Source organism: Drosophila gunungcola, chromosome 3R (genome assembly GCF_025200985.1).
Source record: "Drosophila gunungcola strain Sukarami chromosome 3R, Dgunungcola_SK_2, whole genome shotgun sequence".
In the NCBI taxonomy this organism is placed as follows: domain Eukaryota; kingdom Metazoa; phylum Arthropoda; class Insecta; order Diptera; family Drosophilidae; genus Drosophila; species Drosophila gunungcola.
Window position 1 is genome coordinate 11,029,858 of NC_069139.1, and position 25,557 is coordinate 11,055,414.

At 43.1% G+C, this 25,557-nt stretch overlaps 2 protein-coding genes across 6 annotated transcripts in view; one reads left to right on the forward strand and one right to left on the reverse strand.

Moving 5' to 3' along the window:
* LOC128253411 (trichoplein keratin filament-binding protein) overlaps positions 1-14,619 on the forward strand; it is a 29,558-nt gene extending 14,939 nt beyond the window's left edge. Inside the window, exons 1-2 of one of the 2 annotated variants that reach the window (XM_052981784.1) lie at positions 12,417-12,553; positions 12,828-14,619. In XM_052981784.1, coding sequence (XP_052837744.1) covers positions 12,857-14,371 — 1,515 coding nt within the window. In that variant the 5' untranslated portion in view covers positions 12,417-12,553; positions 12,828-12,856 and the 3' untranslated portion in view covers positions 14,372-14,619. Of the gene's footprint in view, positions 1-12,416; positions 12,554-12,827 lie in introns of those variants that run through there. The other variant, XM_052981791.1, reaches the window with a different exon arrangement.
* LOC128253529 (peptidoglycan-recognition protein LB) lies at positions 874-8,789 on the reverse strand. 4 transcript variants are annotated; one of them, XM_052981987.1, is made up of 3 exons: positions 8,633-8,789; positions 1,671-2,039; positions 874-1,349 (listed from the first exon to the last, which is right to left on the reverse strand). In XM_052981987.1, the coding sequence occupies exons 1-3, from the start codon at positions 8,736-8,738 to the stop codon at positions 1,042-1,044; spliced, it is 783 nt and encodes a 260-aa protein (XP_052837947.1). In that variant the 5' UTR covers positions 8,739-8,789; the 3' UTR covers positions 874-1,041. The 4 variants fall into 4 exon arrangements, with proteins under 4 accessions (XP_052837947.1, XP_052837955.1, XP_052837972.1 ...); XM_052981995.1 differs by lacking the exon at positions 8,633-8,789 and adding an exon at positions 5,823-6,316; XM_052982012.1 differs by lacking the exon at positions 8,633-8,789 and adding an exon at positions 2,430-2,673.
* Positions 14,620-25,557: the final 10,938 nt, after the last annotated feature.

Consider the following 25,557-nt stretch of genomic DNA (forward strand, 5'->3'; position numbering starts at 1 on the left):
CTGATTAAGTTGTTGCACATTGGTACCTAATATAAATAATTAATAAATCGCTAAAGATATACCTTCAGAAAATTGTATAAAAATCACGGGTACGACAAGAGCCCAGTTGAACAGACTTTTTCAACCTCAGATAATCTGTTGTTTAATAAAGCATTTCATATCTCGACATACTCAATCAAATAACTGCATTGAAGCGAAAACGTATGGTTTAAGTAAGTTTTACCACCACACAAAAAATTTTAATTTATATCTATAAACGTTATTAAAGGAATGTTTTTAAATTTTTTATAAAGCTTTGCCTGAAAGCATGGAAGACATTTTTTTTGGCATTGACGGCATCAGCCAAAAAGTATGCCAAATTAAACCGCCACACTACCACACTCACAAATACGAAAACATTTCTCTCTTGCAACAAATTGACATTTTCGTTGGGGACACAGCTTTTCGCAATTTTTAATTATATATTTATTTATATCACAAAATGGCTCTCTTTTTCTACAAAAAAAAAAAAAAAACATATGTTAAAAATCGGCTTAAAGGCGATTGCGTTTTGGTTTGAATTTTCAATATGTGACGTCCCCCGAGGCTTTATTAATTCATCTGTTGGTCCCAAAATCGTTTTTCCGCTTGTGAGAATTGGGGCTTATGGACCCCTCGACCCAGCCCCCCGCCAACGCCCATGCTGAGCCAATGCCAAATGGTCGGAAAAACCTTTCGTTTTGAGGGGTCGTCGACATTTTCAGCGTAGCGTGTCGACCAAAAACTTGCGCCATCGAAATCGAATTTGACACAAATTAATTGCTATTTGATTTGACAAGTGCGAACGCGGGGCGGTAGTCCAGTGTATATAGATACAAAGAGCAACTGTGGGGGTTATGTTTAAGTGTTATCATCTAGAAATTGCTTTATTTGTGAAATGTTCGAAGAGACATCTAATGAATACTGAATGAACTCCTTGGCGTTGTGCGGGGAGCCGAGCTTGTTGTGGCTTCTCTTAAGCTGTTTTGCGAGGGATGAGGGTCCCAGGGTCCCAGACCCTAACTAGACCTTGGGCGCAGCTGCCGGGGCATGGGGTGGCGATTGGGGTGGCAATTGGAGTGGCGTTTGGGACGCCGCCTGGGGATGTGCGTGCGGTTCAATGGGGACGGGGGTGCTGCCTTCGGTGGCGTTTAGGTGGGTAAAGTGCGGCCAGCCGGAGATCTCCGCGAACAGCCTGCCTCCGGGACACTCGGTGTCACGAACCTGTCGGTGGCCCAGCAGCTTGTACGCGGGGTCAATGTAACCCTTGAACACGCCGAAGGCGATCAGGTTTTTGGCCGCGTCCAGCATCTGTTTGGGCGGCAGTTCAGCTGGAATTAAAGAGGGATAGGCTATTAGTAAACGAAATGCTAATTTGATGTATCATCATATCAAAAAATATGCTTTTCAAGTCCATGAAATATCTACTTTGTCCTATTTCGATTTCTAAGAATAACGTTAAAATGCTGTTTAAAGGCATTAAATATATACGTCTTTAAATACACCAATTTTATTGAAAAAGGAATACTGCCAAGTTAGTTGAATTGTGCTCGAGTTGGCTTTAGCGCAAAACAGTTGAAAATAAATTATAATGATAATCAAGATTTTTCTGAACCCACAAATAAAAGGCTTACGAGTGTGTTTTTACTCACTTCTCCAATCTCCGATCAGCACGATGCCCACGCTCTTGTCATTGTACTTGGGTGCATGAGCTCCGATAACGTTGAATCCCCTTCCGGTGTATATCATGCCATCGCCGCCGATGCCGAAGCTATAGCCGATGTCGTTCCAACCGCGCTCCAGCTGGTGAAAGTCCTGCATGTCGCGCATGCTCTTCATGCAGTCGGGAGTGCTATAGCACACCGCCGGCATGTATGAGTGGTGGATGATCACGTAGGGGGCGGGACCCTCGAAGTGCTCCACGGACTTGGGCAGGCGGGCCCCCCAGTCGGAGCGGGACAGAAGTCGAGCGGTGGCCGCTCCATCGCCCAAATTCGCATGCTGCATGTGCTGGCTATAGCCTGAAATTAAAGAATTAGGGATTGGGTTAGTTGGGTTTGACTGGTATTTAATTGCTTTTTTTATGAGTTCCCCTTTTATTTTTTTTCACTGAGAAACTTAGTCAGACATTAAGTCAGTTCACTTTAATTTCGAGAAGTGGTAAGGTACATCCCACATGAAAAATTTGGTTTTCAAATTCAGCTCTGAGTGTTAACATTTTGTTTATTATTGTGAATTCCTTGACGTGTGGCGTAAACAAGTTCAATTTTAACTTGTGCCATGAGTTATATCTGGCACAAAAACACCATCACTGCCAAGACAGTCGAAATTTGTTGGCCTTAATTGAAAAGGGGGCGTGTGTAATTGGGGGCGCGTGGTCTGCGGTGCTGCTGCTACCGTACGTCGCTCACATTCCATTGATAAATGATAGTCGGCTTCCCCACGCGGCGCTGCTGTCTGCGGATTTCTGCGGCGCTGGCTGCGGTTCCGACGACCCACGATTTTGCACTGACGTTCGCCGACTCCGCGGCTCCCCGATTCCGCTGAAAACCCCCTTTACGAGCTGAAAACAAGTCGCCGATCGGCTCCGATTGCCAATAGCGATCGTCATCGGACTGCTGAGCTGCTGAGCGGGAATCAAATATGCTAAACTGCTGTTGTGATAGGTGATTTCTATTTGATTTCATTTCCACATAAATGTACGATATTCCAGGGTAGAAACGAGGGGTTTTAGTTTATAAGTATTTTTACTTTACAAAAATAAATATTTACGCTAAATGTCAAAAACTTTATATTGTTTTTATTTTTTGCGTAATATTTTTCAATGCCTCTGTGAATATTTACATTAGCCCTCAGAATACAGTTTGCCGTGTTTATAGGAACAAATTGATGGTTTTTAACTTGCAGATTATCTTCATTTAAACGTATCTATTTCCTCTGCTCAGTAGGGCACTCTCGATTCGTTACGGTTAGATCTATATCAGCATGACTCAGCTTGAAGCGCTCAATGCGAAATGTTTAAAAGCCAAATGGCAGAGGAAGTCGCAACAGGTGCTACGGGTCGGCTATCATCTATCATTGGCGTGACCGTTTGGCCGTTGACACTGCGGGCCGGAGAAAAGACCGGAGCTCAGTTCCGTTTGGCCCTGGTTCCCCTCCGTGTGTCATAAATGCAAAATCAGACTCCTATCCGAAAACTATTTCATTCAAATGTTGCTCTATGTTTGTATGTATGTACATATGTATGTATGGTGACTCCGAAGTTGGCAAACATATAAGTAGATGATGTGTGGAAAATTTTCGGGGCTTGCAGTCATCGCCTTGGTTTATTTGCCGGCATCTGCCAAAACTTCGGTCCACTCCCACTCAAAAGAACGGCTGTGCGCCCCCAGCATTTATATGCATACGGAAAACTTAGACGGGGAAGTGAGCCGATGGAAAAGCCGGAAAAACGGGCGCCGGAAAAAGGAGGCGCAGCACTTGACTAAGTTAATGGCAGCAGTTTCTAATTAAAATTTACGAAGAGCGAAAGTTGCGTGGGCGAACAGACGAGGTCAACTTAACAGCACTGCTGAATTTTTAAACTGAAAATGAAGTACAGAGTATAAAGACATAAAATATCGCTTTTGGTTTATAAACAGAATGGGATAGATATATATTAAAACAATGTTTTTAATGAATAAAAATTAAAGAAACAGCGCCTAAACTTTATATATTGTGAAACGAAACTGGATAAGTGCGGCTATTTTTGGTTTTATTTTTGAATATTTAATAGAGGATTTGCTAGTGCTAAGAATAGTAATGTATAGATTATATAAAAATTAATTTAATGGGAATAGAGCTTTCCAGTGAAGTGCTTTTAACTTAATTTGAAAATTTAAAATTCGTTCTGAAGGATCTCAACTACTATTACTTTGTCCCCATTTGTTTGTGGGTGTCGCGCCCGCAGTTTGGCACCTATCCGGGATCCAGGATACAGGATCCTGGACTTCATCGACGGCACGTGCTTGAATAATAAACAGTTCAGGAATGGAGGAAAAACAGTGAGTGGTAGGATGTGAGGGCACGACCAAATCGGCGGCTGTTTAATTTATGCTGTTTTAGTTTTTAGTGTGTGTGTTACATGTTAATTACATTTATATTTACAGCCGAGCACGAAGGGCTCAAAATCACCCCAACTCCCCTAATTGTTACCCTAATTACGCGGCCTAATAAAGTAAACATTAAAACGCGTTGGCCTAATCAATGTTGCAAACTTTGTGGCACTCGCTCGCGCTCAAGCTCCTAGAATTCACACCCCTTTAATGACGAAACTATCGCCTCACTTCAGCTTTCACCTGTACAAAGTTCTTTGATAATTTTCATTTAATCCCACTGCCTTTTAATGGGGCCCGCTACTCTGCTGATTAAATTCTCGCATAATTGAAGTATTTAAATTACCAGCAAATAATTAGAGTGGCAAAAATACACACACACAGACACACACACACACACACCTAGCGGTGGGGAGGTCCCGTAGGTAATTGTTTGTTTTTAATCAGGCAATGCACATAATAGAGACATTTCAATATTATTATGTTGACGATGCCGAAGAGCCAGTCAGTCTGGCATTAAACAAATATCCGCTCCGTCTCACATTGTTTCGGGGGAATGTGCGAAATTAAGTCACGCTCGATTACAACACAAATTAAAAAGCAACATGCAAAAAAACAACCAGTGTTCGTACAACGGGAAAACAAAAAAGTACCCGGAGCAAACAAACAGAAAAAAGAACACAATAAAATCAGCAGAAATGAGCGAAAAAGCAAAAAAAAAAAAAAAAACTAGAAAAGAAAGCGAACGTTCTAGGTCAAAAACCGAAGAATAAATTCACTTTGCTTAGTTTTGGTATTTTATTAGTAAAGTAATATTTTTGTTATTATTAATTCTCTTAGATTTTCATAGGTTTCCACTATCAACAAATTTTCTCTGATTTACAGCGCTGATTTTAACAAATTAAAGCTAATTGCGCTGGCGAATCGTGGCTTTTTTGTGACTAAATTTTAATGATTTACAAATTAAAATGTTACACAAGTTATTCTAAGGAACCTATAAGCGAATTGGTAAAACTTTAAGTTTGGATTATATATGGCTTAACAATATTATTTTGAGCCACAAACACATTTTGACACACATATTTCCATTCACCTTCTAAAATGAACATGTAACGTGCTTTTTTTATTTCTATGGACATGCATGCTTGGAATACTTTAAATTTGTTTGATTTTTAATGCACTTCAACTGTTACTTGAGCTTTTTATATAATAACAACAAATTTCTCCCCATGTGATATTAAGTTTCATTGATGTTTTTACTTGCGATCGAAAAAGCTTGTTTCCTTATCTCTTTTCGCTTTTGAGGCCAGAGAACTTAATAAGCGACGACTCTCGGTCGCGGTTAGGGTGTGAGTGGTGTGAGTGGTGTGAGTATAATTATGAATATTAAAATCAAAAACCATTTCACTCGCTCGCTGGCTGTTAGGCCGTAAATGACAATTTTGTTAAATGTCAGTAATTAATTGATACAAAAAATCACATATCTGACAGATTGCAAATTGTGCATATATTATATATATAGAGAGCCGTTGCATATATAATCGGGGGGTTATCAGTGCTCAGCTGTCGCTGATTGCAGGTGTTGGGAGCGCAGAAGTTAAAAAAAAAAAAAGAACCGACCCATGCCCGCGATAAGAGGCTTGCTATCTATCCGATTCACATTCCCAGGGGCATGTTGATAAAAAAGGCTCTCTAACACCCACCACTTACCCATCATTGATAGCAAAACTAATCCCAGTGCTGTCATGTTGCTGTTTTTGGCTGATGTTGCTGCTGTGATGTTGCTGTTGCGCTGGTTTTGCTGGCTTTTTGCTACTTAGGAACTTGTGTGCGCGTAGAAAATGAGACTTTGATTTAGGAACTTTTGTGTCGATTGCTGTTCGCAGTTAGTTGATTGTTATTTGGTTTTTCTACTTGTTTGTTTGGTTGGTTGTTTGTTTCGTTGTTTGTTTGTTTGTCGGCTGCTACCGGTTCTCGTGGCAAGAGTTGTGCAAATTTTGACGGTGTGTGAAGGTCAGACTTTGGTTTTGGCAGCGCTCACATAGCGGCCTTATGCTCCGTATCACAAGCGCGAATGTTGGCCAGCATAAGGGCGGGCCTGAGTTTATAGAAAAATTCACACCGAATTCGCACCGCCGCTGCTGACGTCGCTGCTAGCGTTGCTGTTGCTGTTGCTGCTGCTGCTGCTGCTGCTGCTGCTGCCGTAAAAGCAATGCCAAACAAATGGTTAATCGCATGGAACTTATGGCTCGATCACTCTCGCCGCTCGCTCTTTGATTTCGATTTAGCAACCGCTACCGCTCTCGGAGTAAGCTTTTCGCTGCCTCTGCCGCAGCTACCGCCGCTGCCTCAGTGGACGTCGCTGCTTTGGATAGCGCCGCTGCCGCAGTCGGCATTGCTGAATTTGATAAAGTTGTTATCAGCTAAGGTCATGCAGTGGTCTTTAGGGAAATTTAATACGGCTATCTAGCGATCGGTTGGCGGTGAATTACCCTCTTAATAAACAACTTTGCAAATTCATTGGCCCCATTCAACCGCATTTAACCTCTTCCGATCGGCGGTACTTTTTCCCCATGAAAGGGTTCTTTTTTGATCACTGCTGTTACGAGGGCCATCACACGTGTCAGCGTGAATCGGCAATTCATATGCACCGATATAGATATGGGTACAGGGAGAGAAAAATTGCACTTGGAAAACTCAAAAAATAACCCAAAAAAAAATATTTGTATTTTACTGAATTTAGTTCGAAAAATAACAATAGTAAACCCTATATTATAGATAAAAAAATGAATTTCTGTGAGCAATACCACTTTCCACCATGTGTAAATATTTATTTTAAATCGCCCATTTTCTCTGCGTGCACGAAATGAGTATACTTTAACCTATCACTCTGATATGTAATTAGGGTTAATCATTAAAAACGTTGCCTAGGCTGTAGGGCAAAATTCATGCCTCGCAATCACAACTTCCGACAGGGGCGAGTAATTAACAATTATGACTGTTTTGGCTTATCGCATTAAGAAGACCATGATGCAGATCGCTGATCATTGGAATTGGTGTGCCACTCCGTAGTAGTAGTTCAATATCGGCCAGTCTTGAAGGTTGCCACTGATAAGGGCTCTCTATTGGGCTCATAAATATGCCGTGGGGAAATTTTGTTGACAATCCCTCCTAACAATAGTTATGTAAACAAAAGTTAGTCCGAGATCACCAGCTGCTGACTGTTTTCAGCACCTGACAACGTCTAAGATTAAGTTATTTTGAATACGTCTATAGCGATTATTTATTGTCACTGTTACTTGGCCAAAGTTTTGCGGAAAAAATCACTCCCAGACTATGACTCATCCATTGTCTTTTCCCATCTCTTTCAAAAATGGTTATAATCAATTTTTCAAGACACTGTTGGGCTTTTACACTTCTTTCCATTTTCTGTTTTGATGAATTGACATAGTTTAAGATGACAATGTTTTAAATAATTTTTGTGTTTGTATATTTAAAATTTCATCAAACTGTTAAAGACACTTTTTTGCAAAAAGAAAAATATAAACCTCTCCTTTGCCTCTTTTTACTCAAAAACAAATTATTTTGTTAATTTGCTCTCTTAAACAACATATTTATAAGATCTGTATCATCAAGGCGTTAAGTAAGTTAGAAAACAATTAGGAAATCTATCTTCTTTTTTTAAAATTATTGTATTATTTAAAAATGATTTATAATGGTTCTTAATTGATTTTTATTTTTCAAAGGGATATTTAATGGTTGGCGTCCTAAACAATTTCTCTGAAATCTTTACAAAGGCTTCAGCGTATATTTTCTCGTATCCAAAATAGGAAGATCTATTTATTCGCTGTTTTAGTGTTTTAAAATGTTTCTATTTTTTATCGCAGATTTTCGGTTGCTTTACTCAAAACTGTGACTTTTTCGCTGTGACAGCATCACTGCGTTCGGCGTTCTCTGTATAATTTGCTTTCTTTGACCACCGCCACCGGACATACTCTTTTTAATTTGTGTTCGTGTTAAATTTATTTTTTTGATTTTTTTTTGTGGTCGGGAATCCCCGTTTGTTTTGGGGGAAGCCCGCTGCAAATGTGCTTTAGTCGGAGCGCCGAGATTGGATAGATAGACAAATTAACAGCATTTTATTTTCCGTCGTCGATTTATGGCGAACAAACACATTTCATCTTCATCTCGATCTCGATCTTAATCTAAATTTGTTTTTGTTTTTTGTATCTGCGAGAGAGTGTGCACACTGGTTTTTCAGGTCGAAAATTTGGGGGGAGCACCGCCAGATGCGTTCTGGCGCCTCCGTTAAAAGAAGTCCAAATCACCGAGCTCATTTTCTCAACCTGCGCTGCTTTGTATTATTTGCTGTTTATACCTGCGGCAAGGTAAACACGCAGACAACACCCCCCTGCCCCAGGAACTGAAAATTTATTACACTTCAAAACGGGGAAATTTCTCAAACGCTCTTGGAAATTGTTGAATTGTTTTAGCAGCAAAATAGTTGTGGCGGTACTTACCACAACTTGTGGCCAGCTGTTGTTGCTCGAAATGCTCCGAATCCGCGAGGATTGCTGGGGGTTTTGTCGAGGAAATGGAGACGGATCCAGACGCTTTGTCGCCCATGTTGCGTGCCAATATCTTTGCAGCCAACTGAACTGAAGTCCGAACCCATCGAACAGAACTCAACTATTTCGGTCTTCAGCCAACAGGTGCCTTTGATTAGGTCTTGTAATCTCGAGTTGCTCTTCCTTTTTTCGGGGTGCGTGAGAGCTCCTCCACTTAGAACTTCTAATGAACACATAATACACTCTCGGGTCGAAAAAGTAGGTATTTAGCTAAATTTTTTTTTTGTTTTTTCTAAGCGCAGAATATTTGTTTTGTCCCATTGTTCGTTCTCGTCATTTTCAAGGCCCACACCTGGATACAACACAAATAATTAACGATATGTTTAAGACCACAGGTGTTCGATTCAGATAGCCACACAACAAAAATTGTTTATAAAATGGCTGATGAGTTTTCATTCAAAAATGTTAGTATCCTAAAAAAGTTTACTGTTAGATAAATGTTTTCCAAGATCTGAAATAAATCAAAAAATCTGCTAAGCACATTTTCGTTTCCTTGGTGTTACTTTTGTTGTTTGTGTTACGAAAAGTAATAATATTAAGATGTAAATGATACTTTATAATAATTTTTTCTTAAGGCAAGCATATATTCTTAAAATCAAGTTAAGTGAGTTTAAGAAGTGGCTATAATAATCTTTGTAGATCCCCCAACATATCAGGGACCAACTCCCCCAGTTAGAGCATTGCGCGTTCGACTTTGTGTTGCTATTAAAGCTGACCATTGTGTTCATAATTTACCATTCGACGGGCTACCCGCTAATCGCACATCTTATCAGGGTATTAAGTGTTGCTCACTAACTACGCCTTGGCACGCTCTCACGATGAAAAATGCTGAGGGGGCAAAAATCACACGCAAAATCACAGGCCTTCTTTCATTCACCTCCTTCCCCGGCGCGGGGTATTCACCGAGGTAAACATTATCGGGCCAGAAGCTCTACACTCTCGCACATTAGACAAATAAACGGGTGTCTCTGCTGCTGTGTGTACTACAATTAACAAAAGTAATTGTACTCGATGGGGATTCCCCGGGGCCTCAATGAAAACTCTTTGATGGGTAAGCCGTGCAAAAAACAAGGGAAGGGGTTACATCATTAAAATTTCAACAAAATGTACCCATCTTAGACAATTACACCACAAACTTAAGACTTTTTAACACCGGGTTTCTGGCAGAAAAGTTATGTCCTTAGAAGTGCTGATTTTGTGTCACTTTTCTGCAAAGCAATTTTTTAAGGAAAGTGGAAAATGGAATGGAAAATCATTAAAACGTCCGTTTAGCCAGACACATCAAATAAAATGGAATAATTTCGGTTGGATAAAGTAGTTCGGCCGTATCAGTTCTCAATATTTCAATTCCACTATCGGAATAATCTCAATCGTTATAAATTGGTCCCAAGTCAAGTGAATATCAGGCAATAATGTGAAGTAGTAATTTATTGATTTGAAGGCAAGGGCTGCTTTTTCAATGGCTGATGAAAGACAAGTACCATAGTAGATAGTGGGGGGTTTTTTTTTTATTTAAAGTTGCTTAATCGAACATTGAAAAAACTGACCTTTGTTTTGGCCAATACATTAATAGTTAAACTCTTTCAAATGATTTATTCTGTGACAAAACTCAATTTTATTATACACAGTAAAGTGTAAATTTTGATTTTGTTGCAAATTGGCATTTTTGTATTTATTTAAATACAAGGGAACAGTCCAGAATAAAGTTAATCTCTACTTATAATTTAAGAGAACTTGTTTGCTGTTTGTCGTATACATTTCTGTAGAGACTTATTTTATCAATTTAGCTTGCAGTTAATTATTAATGGGAGCAAGAGAAAGTAATTGACTTGTGTTTATGAATTATTAAATACAACATTTCGTGTGAAAAATTAAATTTATAGAAACTTCTACTATTTAGCAGATTTGAAGCTAAATATCTTTTTTACAGCGTGCAATCTCATTAAGTTGTATGCCAGCACCACCAATTGAAACATTCGGCATGCCGAACAATTCATCAGATGTCGCCATATCATTGTCTGTACTGATTAGTTACGCCTTGCTGGCTAGCAGGCAAAATCCCCCCCAGAAAAAAGGAGGAGGAATGGCGATGGGTGCTGGTATCCTTGTAGCGGCACGCACATGCCATATATTAGGACGCATAAAATGACAAACGACTCGCGAGGCGCGTAAATTGAAAACGCGCTGAGCCTGTGCGAGATTGCCTGCGGAAAGGGATGGATGCTGGGGCGGTGGGGAGGGGAGGGGAGGGGAGGGGAGGGGAGGAATTGGGTGGCGGGTAGTATGGATTTTGGCGACTTTTTGCCTGTTTGTTATTGCTGCCTGAGCTGCCTGAGCTGTTTGAGCTGCCTCACTCTCGCACTTTCTGGCACTGGCTGTCGGCCAAAACTTTGCCAAAGTATTCAAATTAAAATTTCAATTAAGGAAGTGAATTTGTGTGTGCCGAAAGTGTATTAAGTCTATATGGCGGTGGCATCTTGGCATTTCACTGCTGCCGTATTCCACGTGTGCCTCGTCCGCCACGCCCCCACAGCCGCCCACTTAGATATGCCGCAAAGGAGGCTGAAATTGAACCGAACTGAACAGATCCCACCCAGCTGTAGCTTCGTCGTCGCCCGTTGTTTGATTTATTGCCAAAGTTTGTCGTCTGTCACATGACATAAGGAGTACTTTGTTGGAATATTTTACATTTTACGCGCCCCCAGCACCGCACACACCTTTCCCGCTGACATTTTCCATTGAATTGGCAATGAGTACGAAAGCCGCTCTGATCGGCCTATGTGGGCATTATTAATAATGCAATCAATTTGTAAACAATTTGGCATATATCAATGCGCTTCGTGCCGGCCATAAATCTTTGGGAAATTAGCTCAGTCACTTGCGCCCCTTCTGCCATGAACTTTGGCACTTAAAAATATTAAAAGCTGGTGTTGTTAGGTTTGCTAGGTAGGACAAAAGAGGTTATACATTTTTTGACATTTCTTTCGAAGATTGCTAGTTTGTTTTACTATTTATCATCAGGAAAATAATACTAATTTTTAATAATAATACTTTTTAAGCAGAACTCTAATCTGTAATAGACTTAATGGTGAGGATTTTTGAAATGCTTTTTTAGTTTTTACTTGTGAATTACGATAATGGAAGACTTTATAAAATTGTTTGTTTATTATATATCTGTCATGGTTGGATAATCTCAAATTGGAAAAATTGATGACAAAGAGTAAACAATTTTTAAATTGTTATTTATTACAATCTACTCTATACCATTGGGACTTTCCCTGGTATATTTTTTGCGAGTGTGGTCATTTGCATGCCAGCCCCCCTGACAGATGGCTGGGTTGCCCTCTTGATGGATTGGCGGCTGGTTCTGGCCTGGAAATTTTCCGGGAGCAGGCTTTCCGGGAGTGTGGACAGGGCCGCTGCCAACAGATTTTGCCATATTTCTGCGTTTTGGCTGCTTCAGTAGCTGCTGCTGCTGCTGCTGCTGCCGCTTTGGCAGTTAGTGACAGCTGCGGCGATGGCTGCAGTTTGGGGGGAAAAAACCAAAAATGGAGAGCCCGGGAAACCATAACGCATGTCCGGTTGGCAGCCATGCATATCCCAAAAACCGGCATGAGGACAGAGGCTCGAGCCTTTGACCGGCGAAAGAATGAAATTCGTTTGGTGCTGTTTGCCCAAACTTTCAAAATTCAATGGTCAGAGTAGGCAGTACACAAAGGAGAGTCAACAGAATAGTGAAATGCCACTCGTACAGTAAACTTTCAGCTCTCAAAGTCCTGTAGCTCCGGTGTGGCATATATCTGCTTTACAGAGGTAAGTTCAGAGTTGGATCTGCTCGAGCTAATTGAATGAAGTTCCCCCTGAAGTGTGTGTCCAGCAGAGATTCTTTGCCCGCGAAAGAGAAATGGCAAATGGATGTTGGCCATCCTCCACCACCCAGCCTTTGTTCCATTTTCCTTGGCTTGCCTTGGCTTGCGTTGGCTTGCCTTGGCCCCAATTTAAAAGTTTATGAACTTGTCAGCCAACTGGCTGACTGGCTCCACTCCGACCCCATTCTAAAACCCCTCTTTTGTTTGTGTGCTTGCAGGAGGCAGGAGAAGGATCCAAGGAGCAAGGATGTCGGGGCGCCTCAACCAGCAGCACGCGGCGTATGCGCAACGCATGGAGCAGGAGAACAACCGGGTACAGGCCACCCAGGCGGTGAACCGCTACTACAGCCACTGGGGCAAGGTGACCTCACGCTTCGAAAACTGGACCAACAAGGAGTACTACGAGAAGGCCGACCAGCAGCTCCAGTCGCGCCGCGACCACCAGGAGAAGCAAGTGGCCCTCGCCGAGCGGCAGGCGAGGCTGCGCCAGCTCTTGGCCGCCGAGAGCGAGGCCTACGACGGCGAGATGGAGCGACGGCGTCGGCCTCGGGAGCCCGGCGGCGGTGACCTCCAGATGCTGGGACGCGTCAACCAGTCGCTCAAGGAGCAGGAGCAGCTGCGTCGCAAACTGGAAATGGAGGCCAAGCTCTACGGCCGTTGGCGGCATGGCGTCGACGACGAAAAGCTGCTCTACCAGTCCAAGTCGGACAACGAGGTGCTGGCCAAGCTCAACTGGCTGGACCGCCAGATCGAAAGCCAGCAGCAGCGCGAGCAGCAGCAGGCCCTGGCCGCCGAGCGGCAGCTCCAGCTGCAGCAGGAGATCAGTCGCACGGAGCAGGCCCAGAAGGAGCGCCAGCAGATCCGGGAGCAGCAGCTCCGCGAGCTGCGTGCCCTGCAGGAGTCCCACATGGCAGAGCTTCGGCTGCGGCAGCAGGAGGCGGACAAGCTGAAGGAGGAGGAGCAGCACTTCCAGCTCTTCCTGGCCGAACTGGACAAGGAGCGGGAGCTGCTCGAGGAGAGCAGTGCTCTGGTGCTGAAGCCCGTCGACTCCGGCCACGCCTTCAACCTCAAGAAGATCAAGGTGTTCATTCGGCAGCGCAGTGAGGCCAGTCGCAAGCAGATCTCGCTGTGCGTCAACATGCTGCAGCGCATGGCCAAGTACGTGGTCAAGACGGAGGAGCTGCAGGCCCTGCTGGAGAAGTACCGCTCGCAGCTGGAGCACGAAGAGCTGGCCTGCGCCCAGATCGAGACCATGTACGAGTCGGAGGCCAAGTACAACCTGCAGCGCTGCGAGGAAAACTGGCGCGAGCAGCACTTGCAGCGCTACGGCGAGCTGAGCAAGCTCATCGACCAGGAGCGGGATTGCCTCGGCGGCCTGCTGAAGGAGAACGTCAGCCAGCAGCAGGCTCTGGTGGAGCTGAGGAGCCAGCACCTCACCGGCATTGAGCAGGCCAACAAGCAGCTGGAACAGCTCAGCCAGGAGCAGGCTGAAGTGGCTGAAGTGGCTGTGCCGTCGGCTAGCAATCTCAGGGAGGTGGAATCGGAGGCTTCCCTTTCGGGAGCTTCGGCTCCGGTTGAGGACCTCCCGCCCAAGGTCAGCGACTCCTTCTCCAATCTTAATTTGGACGTGTGGCAGGACCTGCCTCCGGCCCGCGGAGAAGTCGACCTGCAGCGTGTCGACAAATCGCGGTCCCTCAATGTGGTCACCTCGCAGACGGCTGCTCCTCCAAAGTTCGCCCGCAAACGTGTGGCCTGGACCTAACATTACCACACTACATATCATGTCGTTCCAGCTTAAATTTCAATGGTATTATTAGACCTATTGTTAGTTTAATCCGTGTTTAGCCATAGTTGTAATCCCCCGCACACACTCCACTCCACTCCCACACACGCCACTCCAATGAAAACCGCTCGAATACCACTCTGTGCACTTGTAGTTGATAAGGCCGATAGATAGGCGCTCCCCCAAAGGTGGGCCAATAAATCACTTAATTTGTGGGCCAGCAGGAAGTGCGTCCTTAATTATTGTCAAGTGAAAGTCGGGGCGGGATCAAGTCGGAAGCTGAAAATATATATAGCAAGTGCGGTACACACACTCTGAATAATAAATTTCTCTAGTAAGTTCAAACATAGCAGGCTGGAAATGGTTTGGCTTATGTTTCGACCTACTTACACGTGCAAATTATCCAATACAATTCCCTTTGCATCTAACGCGTTTTGCATTTTATCGAAACTAATTAATATTGTAGGTTTTGGCAAATCTCTGAATGTAGGGCGGCAAAGCTCAATAACCCATTTATATGGCAAGTAAAAACCAGTTGGTAACAAATTGACTTATGTTTCGGCCTACTTAATGAGAGACGAGTGTCTGATTTTAAATGATCCAATAACCCCGGAAACAAGTCCCTTGCATCAATAACCCATTTACATGGCAAGCAAAAACAGGTTGTGTTCCATAAGTCCATCAGCAATGTTTTGTCCAGTTCCGAACAACCTTACGAAACACAAGTGTGTGATGAAGTTGTCAAGTCCAATATGCTTGGTTTAATTATGGCAGACACAATTCCGATTTGCATTTAATCGAAATTAATATGTTCGAGTTTTGGCAAATCTCTCTTGAGCAATGGATGCCGGAGTAATATTGCTACATATATGCAGTAGCAGGCATTATTTAATGCAGGTTATTCATCACCTATTTGAATAGATTGCCGCCACTCCCCCAGTTCCCATTTCATCAGCCGTAAGCTGCTCCTAATGGCCAAAATGCTCGCAAATGATGATGAATACGTTTCAATTACTCCACTCGAACTCTCCATCATCAGAATCAGAATCAGCATCACAATCGGAAGCAGAAATAATATTTTGTGGGCCAGCTTTGGAGAAGTATGGTTCTCCGATATCATTTGATTGCTACCTGAGCAAGTTGCCAAAGGAGAATGGAGGCGAAGCTGAAAGGTCTGTTCATTTATGAAATATTACAAATTATTATCTGCAGTTATTTCGGCCAAAGTCGAGCCATTGGAAACGAAGACCCGGCATTGCAGTCGATTTGGTGGTAATAAAAGCCAGTTGTATCCAGATATGCATGCGCTCGATGAACCCACATGAAAAGAGGTATGCATGCATGCCACATATAGCAAAACATGCCAAGCGCATCGCATAGCAGCGCTTTTGATTAAATTTCTTTGAGTGTTTGGGGCACAAAATGCAATTTCATTTGCACTAATGGCTGGCGTCGCAGTCGACGTCTCTGCCGGTTGCATTTCCGCTGTCAGCAACAATGCTGCAGCGGCGCGGCAGAGGAAAACTGGGCGAAAAACTGCAAAGAAGAGCGAAAAAACAACAAAACGAGCGAGAAAAAAGCGAGATTGTTAAATTGAATTAAAACCAACAGCGCAGTGGGTGGGTGGGTTATGGCTGCCAGCGTCGGCCAAGCGGAAGGTATATCATGAGAAGAAGAAGTGCATGCCGCTCCTCCAAAGCACCAGCACACCATCAGCGGGAAACCCTTCCATTCCCCCCATTCCTCCCATTCCGCCCACTCCTCCACTAGCACCCATCTTTAATGGTGTTACTGCAACGGGAGGCTGCCATTACCAACTCTTGGGGCCATCTGCACAAGGTTTGTTCAAGCAATAAACGAAATTTGAAGGCTTGTTCAGCTGCACCGCCGCCCACTCAAGCACCACCCCCCATCCCTCATCCACCCAACTCTTTCCCCAGCAGCCCCACAATAGATTACAATGTTTGCCGGGCGGAAAAAAAAAGCTATTATTTTTTGCAGGACTTAAAAAAGCACAATAGCAAGGTTCAACATTCAATTGTTATAAATTGAAAACAATTACGTTAAAAGTTGTGAAAACAAGAAATGAGAAAGATTTTGGGAAGCTGACCTTTATATATTCTTGAAGCTGGTTCCGAAAGTGAAACCAATCATTTTGGCAACTAGTAGTGGAAAATATATTAAAACTATCAAGAAAAGTAAAGTTTATTAATACTCGACTTTTATTTTCTGTTCATTCAATTATTTGTTTATGTTTAATGACCATTAACAAGTTAATTCTGATGGTAGTTAATAATTAAAAACAGATTAAGTTAAATGTGTCTTGTACAATATTATTGCCCTTGCTATTCCATTAATAATATTATCTCATAAATATTTGGGAAAATGTGACTTCCGTTCTTTATTGAATTAATGCATCAAAAAATAGTCAGATGTGCTATAAAAATAAATAATAACAAATCAAGTAAACTAAAAAAAAAGATAACCTTATCAAGCGCTGAAAAACTACTTATTGAAAATTAATAATTACATATGGAACTTGTAAATATATTTTATGTAAATTTAATGCCATTTAATAGTAAGCGGCAATTATCATAAAATAATAACCGCTGCTAGGTCAGCATAATTAAACTAACGCAAATTCCATTATTTATTAAATTCATAGTTCGCGATGTCAAACCGTCAGGCGTTCATTTGATCTGTCAGTCAGCCTGTCATCTGCCCTGAATCGCATTTCCTGCAATCAAGTTATTTGCTTGGCAGTTGAGTGTGTTTTGGCTAGGCAACTAGGTGGCTTTCCAGCTACACAGCTACACCCTCGTGGAAATGTGCGTGGAAATCCAAGGCAAATTTCCGCATCAAAGAGTTTGGCGTGCCCTGGATTTTGTGGCAACGTGTTGCCATCAGCGGATTACTGAATGATTACAACAGGTGCGAGCTGACTGGGCAACACAACCTTTCTGCGTTGGGTGGCATAATCTGTCAGCCGACTGTCCCTTAAACAAGATTAACTGTGGATATGGCTGCGGAGGTGGATGAGGAGGAGGCTGGCAGGGAGCAATCGGGCCGTAAGGAAGCAATAATGCGATGAAGTCAAGGCGTGCTCACGTCTGCCGCATCCACATCCACACAACCGGAGACTCAGCACTCTGGACTCAGAGCCAGTAGCAGACCCAGACACAGACGTATAGGGCCCTTTTATCCGGGCGACATTTACGTCAACAATTCTGCAAACAATTGGCAAATGTGGCCATAAAAGCATGACAGTTGTCACAGCCGCCGTCGCTGTCCTTAACACCCAACCGCCACTCTCTTAACCCCCGGCTGCCTCTGCTACTTTGAAATGCACAAAGCGGAAAAGGAAACGGATGCGGAAATACATGTATGCGTGATGTTGCTGCTGTTGCTGCTGCTGCTGCTGCTGCTTTTGCTGCTGCAACTGGTTGTAGTTGCTGCCTGTCTATCTGTCCGTTTGTCCGTCTGTCCGCCTGTCTACTTGTCCCACTGTGCGAGTGATGGTTGAGCCAAAAGCCAGCATGTCGCCAACAGACTAAGCCCAGCCAGGCCACACATAATGTCGGCTAAGCCTTCAGTCAATTGCATTCAAATAAGCGACCAAAGGGGCTCTGGTTGGCTACTGGATGGCTGCTGGGGAAAATGGTTGGAAAATGCGCTCTCCTGGCCTCCGTTTACATATGCAAGGCTTTCAGCTTTCAGCTTTTAGCTGGCAGCTCAGGAACTCAGGAATGTTCAATTTCACCCATGGCCAGTCTGGGCCATCATTTCATGTATCACTTTATGTCCGTGGTTAGGGATTGCGTTTAAAGTTTAAACAACGTTTGTATTATCTGTGCCGGGACTCGGTTGCCATGGCTGCCAGGGCACACTTCAATGCCACTCCCAATCCCAATCCCAACCGCCAACAGTTTGCTTCATTACTCTCCAAACCCCAAACATTCTCTGCCCACCATACAGATTCACTGTTTTAAGCATGCAAAAAATGCTGCGTAAATATGCCAACGGAAAAATTAAAAAACAAAAAAAACCGAAAAGAAAAGAAAAACAACAGCAGCAGCCACAACAATAGTACCAGCAGCAGCAGCGGTGACCGTGTGAGCCGCAGCAGCAACAACATCGACGCTGAAATCGGTTCTTGTTCTTGTTGTTGCTACATGCCTGCCATTACACACATATACATATGTAATTCAGTTTCAGTTTCATAACTAAAAAACCATAAAACAAAATTGTGTACATACCGCCCGCCCGAACTACCAGTCCCGCAGCTGAGTGAGCCACTGAGTGAGCGATCCCGAAACCAAAGCAATCCTCGCGCCAACCACCCACACAGCCAGCCATAAAACCACCCACCCAAAAGCACACAGCGGAAAACATTTTGAACAGAGTTATAAATGTGGAATAAGCAATTGCAATTGCACAAGAATCACATACAAGCATATGCAGTGGTTATTTTATGGTTTCGGTTTCGGTTCATGGTTAATTGGTTTTCTTCTGTGAATGGTTTTAACTTGTTTCATTTATTCTTTTATATTTATTATATTTTGAAATTTGGTCCTTTCGGTCATCATTTTATATAAATAGCATTTACTTTTATAAATATGAGAAAAACGTTCATTTAGATTGATTACAAAGAGAATTTGTAAATCATAAAACATTAAATTTATTCTTAAACCAGAGACTGTTTTCTAAATAAAACGATTTAAAAATTAAAATATGGTTAAATTTAAAATTTTAAAATTATTTACAAAATGTGCCTATTTATTATGAAATAAATTATCGACTTAGCAAGTTACATATGCCTTTCGAATTTGCCGTTTTTTTTCAGTGTTCCCAACCGCCTACAGCAAAACAAACAGAGGTTGAAGAGCAGCATGGCAGAGTGGGGATAATCAGAAGCCCCAACTGAGCAAGTACAGTGGAGATTAGCTAAATGAAAAGCCCTCGAAAGGCAGCTCATGCGCGTGCAAAGAGGTCGCAAGTTTTTGCTGCGGCCAAAATTCCCCGCAGCCACAAAAGGCAAACGAGAAGGCAACACTTACAACGGCAAAAATTTCAGGGTTCGGCCATGACGACTCCCATATTACCTCAAGACACACAGAAAAATGGGTATTACTTTCGCCTAGAAATTTAAGACTTTTTTGCATTTGAGAATAATAAATTGTTTTAAGAAATTTGGTGTCAGTGTAATATGAGTGAGTCAACCTCTGACAAAGAAGTATATGACGTGTTAGTCACGCATGATTAGGCTCGAAGGGCGATTAAATCATTATCATCACAGTTCCCGGGAAACAAAGCGAAATGAAAACATCAATGCCGTTATCATTATTTAACAACAAATTTACTATCTAATATTTATTTGTTACTGTTTCAAATTGTATACCGCCAGAGGTGTGAAGGGCGAATACAACATGAATAGCAAAGTCACCAAAAAACCTATAAAAAGAACTCATAAATGTAATAATCTTTTTGAAACACTAGCCAAACGTTGAAAAACCATTAGACAATTATCTTGACAATTGTAGTTAAAGTAGTAAACTATTATGTAAATAGAGTACGCTGAATAATTTCGTATGACTACGCATGATTTGATTTTTGGAAAGTTAAGCAATTAGAATACCTTTATTGTCTATTTAATCATAATATTAATACTATTATTTGTGGTACAAAGAACAAGCTTAATTTGCTTGATTTAAATATCGACAGAAATGTTAAGGCTACTGATAGAATTAAGTGTTAATTTTAAAGTTGCATCGGTTTGTCCACGGGAATGGAAAACATCAGGTAACTAAAAGTTGTCATCCCGATTAAATCCCTGCTTACTGACTGTGGCTGGAGAGCGGTGCTCGCCACTCTGCACTAATCTGCGAGCTCATGGCTGAGTTTGCATTTAGGCTGTTTCCACTGTGGCCACACTACAGCTTTAAAGTTTGTGCAACAAATTAGAATTCATTTGCAGGGACACAACACTCGAAATGGCCGGGAAAGTGGCGAGCAAACAACGCACACAGCCAAACACAGACCATAAAGTACATAAAACTGGCCAGCAACAAATGCGACTGAAAACATTACGGAGCACACACATATAAACCTCTCATTCGGTTATTTCGCATTCAGAAAATGGCACTAATTATACAGTTATACGGTTTTATGCGGCTTGAAGCGCCACTGGCTTGCCACATTTTTGGGTACGTTTCCTGCTTGCCATTATCTGCCAACCCGGCATCCTGCAGCCCAGCCATCTATAGTGTCGCCCCACCCCCCATTCCATCTTAACATGGTACCTGGTACCTGGTACCTGGAACCTTTGCGACCGGGAACCTCTGCGACCTCACCTGCAACGGTAATTAACGTTCTCGAACGGAACCGACGACTTGAAGCGTTGCCCTGACACAGGTGCCACGCCTCCATCACTCCGTAACCACCGATCCCCGCCCACTTGGCCAAGTCGGAGAAGTCGCAGTCCATTGGCAGTGGCAGTGGCAGTGGCAGTCGCAGCTGCAACACCTGCAGACAAACGACAGCGACGAAGGACGCGGTGCACAGGACGTATACGTAACTTTTGTAATTAAAAGCATCGCACTGCAGCAGAGCTGCGGCAGCGCGCCAACTGAGCAGCGACTGAGCTGCGGCGACAACAATGCACTCATGCAAAAAGCTGCAGCTGCAGTGGCGGCGGCGGCGGCAGAAGGGGTCTTTTGAGGGTGATGGGCCAGCGGCAGCAGCTGCCTCTTAGTTACTCCTTCACAAAGGGCACGGCGGTGGACAGGAAGGCGAGGAGGGGCGTGTGCCGACGGGACTCCAGAAGGGGCAAATGCCGAGCACACTCAAACAAAAAGCTTGGAGGAGCGCACAATAGTTTTTTGGTCCTGGGGTCGCTGTTTGCCAAGTGGGTTGCGATAGGTCGCACACTCAGAACTAAAACGTTCCTCTAGTGCCAAAAATCCAGCAGAGAAGAAAATATTTCATAAAGTCCACACAACGCAGTTTTGATTTGACAGGCTTACACGATATACATATACAAAATTGATGAGTACAATTAGTGGTTTTTAGAAAATGTAACACTTTAAGTAAAGTAATACATACATACCTATAAGCAGGCTTAGCTCTTCATTTGGTATTTAATATTTTCAATATGTGTCAATGCTTTTTTTTTAGCGAAAACAATAAAACTAAAATTGCTGCGACTTTTCTGGCTTGTATACTATTAATTGGTTGTCCTGGGGCATTTAGAAACGACATATTCGTGGCTTGTCAAATAAAAAACGCTAAATAGATTCACAACGTTGAGGGACACCAAAGGCTATTTCACGCTGAATGTAGTGGACAGCTGGATAAAAAGGTAAATTATTTTTAAAAATATGTAAGTAAATTTAATTTACGTCGACGCATATCTTTTTTCCATTTTAGCTAAATACGTTTAGCAGTGAAGTTAATTAACAAATGGCGTCTTCTATTGTAAGTCAATTTTTGGCTACCAATTTTTTGAAATGAATAAAAAGTGTTACTGTTAGCCTTTATAATCTGATATAATATGTACAGAAATAACATACAAATATTTCTGATTGAATTTAAATCTTAAAAACAGGAAATTAAAATGGTCAAAATTATAAAAAAATGTATAATTTTTTTTTTTGATCACAAAAAAATAAGGCAACAGATAAGCAACAGATCAAAATTGGCTATTTTTCTGAGCTATCCACTTATCAAATTATTTAGAAAGAAAACATTGAGATATGTAAAAGTTGTATGCCATGGAAGATTTCTTTGGGTGCAGGACGTTTTGTAAAAGGCAAACGGAAAAGGGAAAGTGGGAGAGCTGGAGGGTACTAAATGCGGTTGCGGTTGCGGTTGCCAGTGACTCGCTGTTCTTGGAGTCATCTTAGCGGGTTCGCCGACCACAGTGGATGTGGATGCAGCTGGAGAAAATGCGAATGCGAACGGGGAGACATGCTGATAAACAGCAGCAGCAAAGAGTCAGCATTTGCAAAATCAGAATCTGGGCCTGCCTCTGGGCGTGGTCATGGTCTCTGTGGCCCAATTTCACAGAGTGCTGTCTGGAGAGGAGCGAGCACCTGGACACCTGGACACCTGGACCCCCTGGCAAGATGATCAGTTCAAGGACGGTTCTTGCCACTCCATTCCGAGATTCATATCTAGCCGGAGGCCAAATGATATGCCATGTGAGGCATCCGGCCGGGATTCGCACAAGTTATGGCAGCAGTTAGCCTGGGGTTAACCCTGCGGCCGGCTGCCCGGGAACTCTATCATTCTGCCGCATCTCTCGTCATTGTTTTTCATGGCCCGGAATAGTTGTCACTGGGCCTGGCTTTGGGCCCAGCCCAGGACTTAACAGCAACGGCCTGCGGGTGCGTGGCCCTGCATAAAAAATGGCCAAGTTTAATTGATAAAGTTTCCCTGGCAGTGCCATGACGCCGCATTAAGCCACGCTGAGGTCCGAGGGCCAAGGGGAAGGACCTCACAGCTGCGTTGGGAATAAAATCTGTTTGTTCAGCTTCAACTTAAAGCGTTTACGTGTGTATCCTGTCGTTTGTCCTTTGCCCTGGCTGCGTACTGATTCCCTCGGCGCTCGTTTGCTCAATCGCAGCCAACTACTATACTTGGCGGGCCCATGTTCGTATTGATGCAGAGAGAAAAATTATAAATAGATTCTAACTTATTAACGATAATAGGCCACTTAAAGCTGTACAACATTACCTTACCTTCAATCTCGTATATTTTTCAAATCTCAAGAAGTGATTTATCAATATCACTTCAGATTTTGTGGCTTGTCTTGTAAATGCAATTAAAAATTAACGATTAGATTTCGGAAAACAGTTACGTAATTTCATTCAGATCTTTCAAAATTATATTTAAGAAATTACAAAAAACAAAGTGTTTTTAGCTGAGATATTAAATATTATTTATTTATTATATTTAATTTAATGCATATTTTGATACAACAAGTCCGCGGAAATTAATTAAATTAATTTTATTTTCGCGTGCTTGTAGCTATTTGATGAAACAGGATTGTTGTAATTTTGCCAGTAAGCTAAATGATAATTTGGTTACTATATTGATTTCCCCCTTTTTTTCTCTACGTGTCCTTGTATCTGGTTCGTGACCCGGTGTCCTTGCTCGTGTGATTCCCTAACCAACCGGACGAGGCAATCAATGCAAAACAAAAAATTTTATTCCATCACTTCATCGGCGACATAAAAATGTATAAGTTTTTCCTGGCTGCCCGGCGGCTGACACACGTGTTGTCCTCGTCATCAGGTTGCTCCACGGAACTCCCGGGAGCCTGATGTGGACGTGGATGTGGATGTGGATGTGGATGTGGATGTGGATGTGGATGTAAATGTGGATGTGGATGCGGATTCCGATGCTCAACTGGTCACGTCCTGTTTGGCCCGGCGCTTTTATTAAAAACGCTATGCAGAGCACATTACAAGTTAATAATTCCCGTGCCGATCTGGCGAGATGCCCTCGCACACGCATTCGTGGCGGTGGAAAGAGGGGGGCATGACCAGGCTGGTGGCATATGCCACACATTCGTCCTGGCGCTGAAATATTTTGCCCCTTGGCCAGGCGCAACATGAATCGAATCATTTTTATTATTCCCACTCCCAGGAAGGGACAGTTTCCTCGTCCATCTGGCGGGCAAGAGGGGCTTCCAACCATCCGGGGCCAGTATTCACCATCCAGCAGCCAGAACCCGCATCCGCATGGAATCGCTCTCGGAACGAACGAATAATGGTGTTTGTGTTCGAAAATACATTTATTTGAGGGCGTTGCCAGGGATTACGATGGCAACGAGATGGTGGTGGGTGCGGCAGTGCGGCCATCTGTATGCCCTTTGCTCTGCGGCTGCGGCAGTTGACACAAATTGTCAGTTCATCAACGCCTACCGGGCGTATGCGTGATGTGGCCGTGAAATACTGAGCCAACGGCTGTCGCTGGCCAACGAGCTTCGTTAGCCAACTGGGCCAACAACATGGGGCGTATAAATCCTGCACGTTTAACCATAACCGAATCGAAGCTAAACGAGCACCCCCCCCCCCCATCGTGTACCCTTTACCCCCTTTTTGGTCGTCCTGCAGAGTCCATTGTTGTCCACATCAGTTTGGTCGTTGCTTGTGCTGCCAATGTCATTGTTATTAACTTTTTATGGCTTATTACATAAGCAGCGCAAATCCGACTGACAACGCATACGTGACAAATCCTTGCGAGGGTAAGTCATAGTCTTGTGTCCCACTAATTAAATATATAAAGCGAATGCTGGCCATAAATAAAACAATAAAAATACGCCCGATTGCCGGGATAAAATCTAACCCCAAATGAGGACCAAATTTGGAGGCGAATCGAGAGCCAAAAACATATCGATCTCAACCTTTCGAACCGAACCGAACCGAGCCGAACCCTTGACCTGGCCAAATCCAAATCCCTTTCAATCGGCTGGCTTCGACTCCAATTCCCAGAACAATTAGTTCCGACAGGCCCGAAAAATCCGAAAAGGGATTTTCACACGCCGAATCAATTGACAAAAGGTATTAAAAGTTTCGCCAGATGAGCGGTGAAAGTTTCTCCCTTCCGAAGCAGAATCACGGCAAATGCTAAACAGCAATTCCCCGACTTTGTGCCCCATTAAATGGCAAACCAATATGGTGTGGGGCGGGGCGTGGGGTCCAGACTGGAGTCCATATCGTAAATTGTGCGAGTCGCAAAATGAGATACGTAGTTCGCATACCAAAGGATTTGTAAGTAAAACATTTCTGATTAGCTGCCGGCCAGGGGGTCCTTGTGTTTGTGGATGGGTGTTTCAGTGTGCCATTGCCCACTGGCTATTTCTATTTGATGTCCTCGCTGTGGTTTCTCTAAGGATCTTAGTTTCTCATCGGTTCGGTTCAGTTTGGCTTGGTTTGGTTTGGCTTGGTTTGGTTTAGTTCGGTTCAGTCGGCACTGGAAGTGCGCAAGCATAATAAAATCAAGATACAGATTCAGGGGCATTCAGTGGGATTCAGGGGGGATTTGGGGGGACAAACAGGATGGGGGAAGGTCTGCGTTTCTGTCTCTGCCACTAATTGAACTTGTGTGAACGTATTAAGGCTTATGTGCGAATGTTTGTCTGGCTCAGCTCAGCTCAGCTT